At 44.4% G+C, this 9,521-nt stretch overlaps 1 protein-coding gene across 1 annotated transcript in view; it reads right to left on the reverse strand.

Annotated features, from left to right (window-relative positions):
* ABCA13 (ATP binding cassette subfamily A member 13) overlaps window positions 1–1,711 on the reverse strand; it is a 2,590,787-nt gene extending 2,589,076 nt beyond the window's left edge. The window contains exon 1 of the mRNA XM_086964984.1: window positions 1,563–1,711. Within this exon, the coding sequence (XP_086821110.1) occupies window positions 1,563–1,711 (149 nt within the window). The remainder of the gene's footprint in view (window positions 1–1,562) is intronic.
* Window positions 1,712–9,521: the final 7,810 nt, after the last annotated feature.

The following is a 9,521-nucleotide window of genomic DNA, read 5'->3' on the forward strand; positions in this document are numbered from 1 at the left end:
ACAAAACAAAAATTATGGATTTTTAATGCAGTACCAGTTAAGGTGTCATTTTGCACGCTGTCAGCAAAATGATGTAAGTTTGCTTCATTCTCCTGTGGAAGATGTATCGTGGTGGGCATTAAGTAGAGGGAGAGAATCATGAACGTATAATTGATAGCGTCTGTATGACTCCACTATTATTTGAAGTTCTAAGGGCTATGGATGGAGAAGTAGGCTGGGGGAGCGGTAGGGGGAAGAACTAGCACCTCACTCATGTCGGGAGCAGCGGAAGGGCACAGATTGAGTTGAATCAATCTGTGCTTGGTCACTGCTCCACTGTAAGGAACAGATCTGATGTTTGAAGTGTGCTGGTCAATTAGAAGGCTGCAAAGGAGGGTACTGATGCCAAAAAATGGTAAGCAACGGGATTGTTTCAAGCCCTTTTTTGTAAACAATAGAGTCTTGCAAGCGAGATGCATGCGCTAGCGCATGCACTCACAGGCTCGGCCCTAAAAATATAATGCGAATATATGCCAGAAGAATATTAGCAAACGAGTAAAAACATGCTGCCTTCTAAGTGTGGCTGCCATATTCTTGTAATAAAAAATGTACTTAAAAAAAATTGCTGATGTCTAATTTACTATTGATTTTTTTCTAAATAGCAAGTCTTTCAGTTGCGCCGTTAATTTTATTTTTATTATTTGTGAAGGACACAACAAAAAAATCACCACGTAATCAAGGATTCCAGTGTCAGGCAGCTACAATGTTATAATGCCACTTATAGGCTTTATAACAGCAACTTTAATAAAAGAGAAGGACAATTAATCACCATCTAACTGTATACCCGAATTGAAGGGAAAAAAATAGCAGCCATTTAAAGTTAAAATTGAAATTTGAAAACAGCAGACTTTGAACCACTTTTGTCACTGAAGAGAAAGGAACTATTTTTAAGCGGATGTGATGAATGTGGCAAACTTTGTGCAGTCATTCAAAGGGATGTAAGACAATGGAAAAGTGGACTGTCCCATTGTGACCTGCATGCTGTATGCATGCTGCAGTGGGTGGAAGCAACATGTGATTAACAATTTAATAGACCAATGGATGAAGCTCACTGGCAAGTGTCCCTTTGAATGTATATTGTGTATGTTTAATGAAAATAGTCTGGCAATTCGGCTAAGCCGTTTCAAAGTCCAGACCTAAAAACATTGCAGCAGGGGTATCATTTTGCATTATGCCATTGACACTTTTGCTGTTGGAAAGAACAATTTATGTGGCGACGTGTTTGCTGAGTAAAGTGTAACATTTGACTTTCCACATGGTAAAGCCAGACACTGAGATGGCTGAGTAGACTACGTATCTAAATATAACTTAACAATACAGCATTTAATTTCAAAAGTCCAAATGCAGGTAAGTGCCAAACAAATCATGAATTCAGACAAATATTTTAAAACTAGTTGAACCAATTTCCTCTTTAATAGAAACAGCAATGGCACGAGGTAACTGGTTCACGTGAAACTCTCAATTTTTGTGAAAAAAACATTTAAAAGGTTGATGCATACATGCATCTAGTATTAACATCTTACTTTTGTATTGCCTGAAGCAACTGGCTCAACCCTTGGAACCCCGTGTTTAAAAATCCGTCTTTTCGGATATTTCCGGCCAACAAAGGCAGAGAGAGAAGCAGGTCCCAAATATAGGGCTGATTGTGGAGGCTCTCAAGTTCCGAAATCATCTCTTCAGTTTTGTTCAAATCCATCTAAAAAAAAAAAAACAAGATGCCATAGATGTATCTCACATGAAGCTAACAAGCAGAAATCAAACTGACATCTTTAAGAAATCAAAATATTTTTAATGGCCTCGAAGAGAATATCGTACGAATGCTAGTGCCACCCTCTCCTAAAAATAAACAAAAAGTAAAAATGCAAAATAGCAACATGAATTGCTTCAAATAGCTGGAGTGTAAGATAAGCTGCATTCCAAATATATAGAACAACAAACAAGGGCTTTGACTCATCTACAGTAAAGCAGAGTCCAATACTAGAATAAACAAGGAGGGTGCCAATACTGTATCTGATTTTACGAAAAGGCCAAGCCAATTGGGATCCAAACTAACAAAGATTCAATTGTTAGTCGACTGTTGAAACATATCAAATATATTTATTTCTTTTCGATAGAAAATGTTTTTTGATAACACAACCAGAAGTCACAAAATACTTTTTTTGTATATATATAAAAGACACAAAATGAGGGAAATAAATTACGGAATAGGACACACAAACCGTGCAGTGAACAAAAATTCCTCAAATGTTTCAGACATCAGTCATTCCACATTCATACTCACATTCCTTCCAAACCATGACGAACACTGTGCATGTGGGATAAGACAAACAAGAGAGTGAAAAAAGGTCAAAAGACAAAGTAAGAAGCAATTCAGAAAACAACTAAAGACTGTTATTCAAGATACTTAATATCAAAACAGTTATACGACAGGATAAATATGTACAATTCTTTCTAACCATGGACCTAACAAAGAAGGTACACAAGGTCGACGCGTTTCGAATCGGACCCTTTGTCCGATTCTCATCAGGACCAGAGAATCTGTGTGTATTCAAAGTTGTGTCAGTGTCACGGACAAATGTCTGCACGTAGTCTTTAACATGTGGGACGTTAATCCAAGTAGAAATGCGTTGTGCGCGGGTAGTCAGGGGGCCATCACAGTGGGACGCTCTCTATATGAGGGCTGTGAGGCAGGAGGTTATGTTCGACTTCAAGTGAGTGTAAATGGGGCGGCAGGTCAGCAAATGGCAGCCGCTGGCTTCTTTCAGTTCCTCACGCAGCGTGGACCGGGGCGCATCTCAGTATTCGTGCACGCCGGTGTTCATATTCTGTATTCTTTCTGATAATGGCACACAGTTCACCTCTGCGGAGATGAAGTCCTTTTGTTGCAACCATGGTATTTTGCACAAACGCTCTTCTGTGTATTATCCTCAAGGCAACGGCATGGTAGAGAGATGGATTAGGGTGCTCAAAGAAGGCCTACAACTTGCTGTGTGCAACGGTGAGAATTGCTACGATGCTGTTAGGAAACTCTTGTGGAGTTATAGGAATACTCCAAAGTCCGATGGTGATTTGTCTCCTTTTGAGAAAATGCGGGGGAGAAAGGGTGTGTGTAACATGAGCCAGCCCTGGATGAGGGATCTTGTTGATGGTAAATTCAGGAAACGCAATGCTCCTGTGGCTTGCGCCAATTCCAGCAATCCATGCAAAGTTGGAGATTGGGTGCGTGTGAGAAAGTCTGGTTTTATTAAATCTGGTGTGTCGCATTTCTCCGACCCTTTGCTTGTTGTTAGAGTAGGTAGGCATGTGGAATTGTCAGACGGTAATGTTTGGAGCCTCTCCAAGGTTGTCAAAGTTCCGTCTCTCCTTAGTGGTTCCTTTTCTCCCAACCAGTCTGGAACCTCTCATTCTTCCAATGTATGTCACCTTCCTTCTACCTCTCATCCGCACCTACCTGTTCCCATCTCCTCCTCCTCCCGCAATGTGTGTACTCCCCGTCTAAGGAAACCTCCCGTTTGGTTCAAAGACTACGATGTTGGAAAATGATTTTATCTCATGAAGCTGTTAAGTTACTATATTCATTGTATTGCTTGTATGAATTTTATGTTGTTATATTTTCTTTTTCTTTTCTAGAAAGGAGGATGTGTTGTATCCTCGTGCTTATTCTCGTGCTCGCCTCGCCGCATGCACTGGAACTTGGAATCCGGTGTCTCGGTATTCCTGGCATTCCTGTGCAGCGGTTGGAATGGGCTCTTCTCTTTCCTATCTCGGCTTACCAAATAAATTACCTTAATCACCTAACGACGTGCAGAGTTCTTCTTCGTTACCTGAATACTTCACTAAGCTAAGGTAAGGTACCATAGGTGTAACAAACAAAGGGATACATCATGATTTCAAAGTTCATTAGTGAACTACAAATGCTAGTAAAATATATAAACTGTATCAAAAAGCAAAGGACAGAAAAAGACAGGGGAAAATTACTGTCTGGGCTTGTTAGGGCCTTCAATCATCAAATGCCTGCTCCCATACTAGGTGCATTATTCCAAACCGTTTACATATACACTAGCAACAATTAGTCCCATAATTCAAGCCCATTTTTGTGGTTCCAGAACATATGCTAACTTCCTGTCACTCTCCCTCATTATTGACAAAGCGTTGGAGACTCATATTTCATTATATCTGTGTTTCGTAGATTTGAAATCTGCGTTTGATCATATCCCAATGTATAAACCGTAGAAAAGCCGGGGCAGTGGGGAATACTTGGGCCTGTACTATACATTGTGCCCCGAGGGTACAACTGGCGTATGCACCCGCTTTGAGCACCCCTGGGGCACAATGGTATTACAGAAGGGCCGCGTATGCTTGGGCTTCCACTTCTGTAAAACAGAGAGCTTTGGGGCACATGTCATTTGCATTATAGGGTCCTCTGATACAGAAATCTACATCGAAAACACGCTAAAAAAATCTTCAGGTAAGTGACCTTTAGAAGGTTTCTGTTTCCTTTACTACTAATCTCGTGTCTCCAGGACATCCTGGCTAAATGCTCTCTTGCATGGATGCACTGGCGACCCTCACAGGGCTGCACCTGTAGCTTGTATTGCACTTCTTCAACACTGGACGCTTCAAATTGCTGTTGTAAACGCGCTACCTCAATTGCATCAATTTCAAGGCCAAGGTTGTGCTTGGAAAGAGGGTATGACAGTTGTCCTTTCTCTGTGTCTCCAGACTGGTGTAAGTGCTGCTTCACACATTGTTCTGGTAAATAGCTGATTTTGTATTCCAGGGCAAGTTAATGTTGGCGCATTAGCAGTGAGATGCTGGAATTTGCATCTCAATAGGGAGCACTGCCTTTTCACCCACTTGCCGTTAACCCGCGTTTGCCTATAAGAAAATAATATTTCACAAGCATTTACAATGCAACTGTCTCGCCTTTGCAAAAGTTAGAGCTATTGGCATTATAAATGACAACATTTTTATTTATGTGTTGGTTTTGAAAACAGATAAATAAATGGCATTGTCATTTACAATGCCAATAGCTTAATCTCTCGCAAATCCGAGACCTATTGCATTTGCACCCACACACACAAAAAGAGAGCAACACACAGAGCCACATGCACCCACACACACACAGAGCCACACACACAGACAGAGCCACACACACACACAGACAGAACCACATACACACAGACAGAACCCCACACACAGAGAGAGCCATACACACAGACAGAACCACACACACAGACAGAACCACACACACAGACAGAACCACACACACACAGACAGAACCACACACACACAGACAGAACCATACACACAGACAGAACCACACACACACAGACAGAACCACACACACACAGAGCCACACACACACAGAGCCAGGCTGCATCACGTCAGATTACGGGCCAGCGTCCTCGAGTCAATCAACTCTGAGAGAAAGCAGGGGACCCCAGCCTACACTCCACTGTGCTCCCCAAAAGGACAGTGCCCACCTTGTGATAACAGAGCACAGCACCCCAAACCAGGTCCCGACTCGACCCTATCAGAACCCACATCACCAAACTGGGCTTAATTTGTATAAAATAAAAAAAATACAGTTGCCCAAAATGTTTGTTAGGCGGCTGCAACTAATTCCCTCCCAGTTCGCAATGCCCGCTTCCTTCTAAAGGTCATTTCCCACTTCTCCCCACTGGCACCACTCACCGCTGTATAGAGAGTGTCAAAGCCAGATTGCAGCCAGCAGGCAAAACCAGCAGGCCAGCTTCCCACACAGTGTGAGTGTGTGTGTGTGGGGGATGGCGCAGGGGGCGGCTAGGGAGAGTTAGACAAATGTTCCCATGGCACTTTCCATATTTTAAAAGTTGTTCAATTCCTTCACAAAGTTTCCCATAGAAAAGTAATTACAATAGGCACACCTGACAATAACTCTGTATGCTCTGCAAAGAGGCCAAGGATTGAATGGGCACTATTGAGAATCTTTATGGCACAGTGACATTCGTTAATAGAGACTTGTACTGCCTTCCCTAATCCTAAACTACAGAGCTCTCAGGCATGCTATCATTACCACTCAGCCACCTCTGGAACTCACTCCGAAACCTAAAGCCGGCTCAGTTTGCAGTATGTGCTATACAAGATTCATATGTTAAATGAAAAACAAAACTGCAGAAACACATCATCTGGGAAAAGAAATCACTCCCAGGAAATAGGAGTCCACATACCATGCTTTTTGCAGTAAAGCGTGAAAGCATCACCGACTTGAATGAACATAAGGGTTGTTGCACATATTGTTGAGAAAGAAACCATTTTCTTTCCTTTGAAACACAAGGGCTTTAAAGAAAGGCCCACTTTCAAAGTTTGTTTTTAATTTAACACAATAGAGACTACGAGGAATTTTAGGAATGTCAACAGCAATTCCTTTGTGCCCTGGGCCGCAAACCTTGCCATCACTGATCCATGTAGCGTTCAGACTGCAGTCGCCCATTTTGAACAGGTCACGACTGAGGCCTTGAACCAACTGGCTCCAGAACAATCCCGACGCCGTGCTAGAAAGAGACCTTCTGCCCCCTGGTTCTCCAACGCCCTTAGGCTCCTTAGGCAAGAAGTGAGGAGAATGGAGAGACTATGGCATGCCAGTTGGGATTTCAAAAACAAGGATGCGCATCGACTTCTGGTTAAAAAGTACAAGGCGGAAATCTTGCAGGCTAAACAACAATATTTCGTCACAGTGACCTCCTCGCTTTCCTCCCCGAAGGAACTTTTTAAAACTGTTGACTCCCTGGTCAGACTGCAAGTGCCTGACCCTGTTATTCCTTCGCAGGATCTTTGTGAGAAGATCGCCTCCTTCTTTCATTCTAAAATCCAGGACATTTATTCAGCCCTGGAGGAACAAAGAGCTGTCCTCAGTGCATCTACATCTGGTGTGGAGATGAGTCTAACCATCACCGAAATCTCCACTCCCTGCACTCTAGACACCTTTCCCTCTTTGACTGTACAAGATCTCGAGCTCTTGTTAGCTAAGACTAAGTCCGGATCACCTTTGCATTCCTGTCCTCTGAAGATCATTAAACAGTGTAGGGAGACCCTCCTACCTCCTTTGGTGGAGATAATGAATCTTGCCATTAGAGATGGTATCTTCCCTGCAGAGTGGAAGAAGGCGGTAGTGAAACCCCTGCTGAAAAAGGCGTCCCTGGATCCGGGGGTTTTAAAAAACTTCCGGCCGATCTCCCTGCTCCCCGCTCCTGCTAAGATGCTTGAGACTCATCTCAACAAACATCTCGCTGCCTTTGTCGAAAGCTCTGGATGCTTAGACTTCTCTCAGCATGGATTCAGGAAAGAATTTAGCACTGAGTCTGCCCTCACCATCGTACTTGATAAGATCCGTACATCAGTAGATGAGGGCCAGACATCTCTCCTGGTCCTGCTAGACCTAACGGCGGCGTTCGATACCCTCTCCCCCTCGGTACTTACATCTCGGCTGAGGGAGGTGGGGGTTAAGAACGCAGCTCTGGATCTCCTGACCTCCTTTCTTACAGGTAGGGAACAAAGAGTCAAGCTTGGGGAGTTTCTATCTCCATCCCGTCCTGTGCTATGTGGGGTTCCTCAGGGGTCGGCCCTTAGTCCGACCCTTTTTAATATCTATGTTACCCCACTGGCCAAACTCATAAGATCTTTCGGGATGGAGGTAGTCTCGTACGCCGACGACACTCAAATCCTCGTTTCTCTACCCCATTCAGATGAACTAATCGCCTCCAAATTCAGATCCTGCATGGAGGCGGTCGGTAAATGGATGGTTCTGAATTCTCTGAAACTGAATGGGGAGAAAACGGAGGTGATGGTGTTTGGGGGAAAAGAAAACATCTGGTCAGCCAACTGGTGGCCTGACTCCCTTGGTACCTGTCCCTCCCCTACATCCTCCGCTAAAAACCTCGGGGTGATAGTAGACCCTGCCCTTGACTTAGGCAGCCAGGTGAGCAGAACTGTCTCCACTTGCTGGGGCCTGATTCATACTCTCCGTAGGGTCAGGAAATTTCTTTCCCTACAGGCAAGAAAACAAATAGCGGTCGCTCTCATCGGCTCGCGTTTGGACTATTGCAATGCGCTGTATGCAGGACTCAATAAAGGACAGCTGCAGCGATTGCAGGTGGTCCAAAACGCCGTAGCCAGATTTGTCCTGGATATCCCTAGACGTTCTTCAGCCACTGCAGCCAGGAAAACTCTGCACTGGCTGCCGATAGAACAGCGTATTCGGTTCAAGGTCTTGTGTATGACCTATAGAGCCATCGCCAAGAAGAGCGACACGGGAATTGGTTCCATCATCTCCCACTATGTTCCCCCTAGAAACCTGCGCTCCTCTGGGAAACTGCTCCTTGCAGTTCCCCGTGTACGGAAAGCCAGGTGGGGTGGCAGAGCCTTTTCCACTCTGGCTCCTAAATGGTGGAATGAACTTCCCCTGGATCTTAGATCCCTTCCATCTCTACAGATTTTTCGCACTACCTTAAAGACCTTTCTCTTTAAGCAAGCCTACGTCTGAGACTCTAATGTTTCCTCTCTTGGTCCCTCTTGACCTTTGGCTAGGCGCCTTGATGCCTTCGGGTTATTGTTTTGCGCAATACAAATTATTTTTCATTCATTCATTCATTCAATTTATAAACTGTTGGTGCTAACCACCACCATCCCCCATAAAGCTGTCTCACACACTTTCACACTCACATATTCTCTCTCTCTCTCTCTTTGTCACTCACTCCTCTGTCTCTTTATCCCTGATTGCAATGGCAGGCAGCCCAATACGTTTTAATAAATAAGGCAGCACAAGTTTCTCACTATTTACAAAATACTAGTGTGCAGTCAAAAAGCATTGTTTAGCATCAAAAGAGTCGTCCTACCATACAATAGGAGCCAATGAGCAGGGTGAGGTGGGCACTAATAGCGTGAGGTGGGTACTGATAGGGTGAGGTGAACTCTGCTGTTGTGATCTCTGGCGGTGTGAGATAGGTGTCGTGATTACAAACTAACCACAGCCAATAAGGCGCACCACATCACCTTCTGCAGAACTGACCGCTCTCGCCACACACAGGCCACAAAACCACTTTCCTAGAGCGCACCGCATAATTACAAAGCTCCCTTTTCCACCCCAAAACCCACTGCACAAAAACCTACCGCATGCAACGCACCAGAGATCACCAGTGTCAATCACCATATGAGAGCCCACTTCACCCAGCAAGAGATCACAACAGCAGAGCCCACATATGAAAGCCTGTCTCACACCACCAGAGATCACGATAGCACAGCCGATCTCTGCAGAGCCCCTACCTCACCCCACTACTGATCACCAATACGGAGCCATTCTCACCAGAGGTCCCATCCCAATGTCAGATCCCACCTCAGTTCACATGAGCCTACCAGACTAGAGGCGACCTCATCACCACAGCGCCCACTTCACCAGAGCCCCATCAGTACATGCTCACATATTCCGTTTCAGCCAATCTTGG

The sequence above is a fragment of the Lissotriton vulgaris genome, chromosome 4_1 (assembly GCF_964263255.1).
Source record: "Lissotriton vulgaris chromosome 4_1, aLisVul1.2, whole genome shotgun sequence".
NCBI classification, from domain to species: Eukaryota; Metazoa; Chordata; class Amphibia; order Caudata; family Salamandridae; genus Lissotriton; species Lissotriton vulgaris.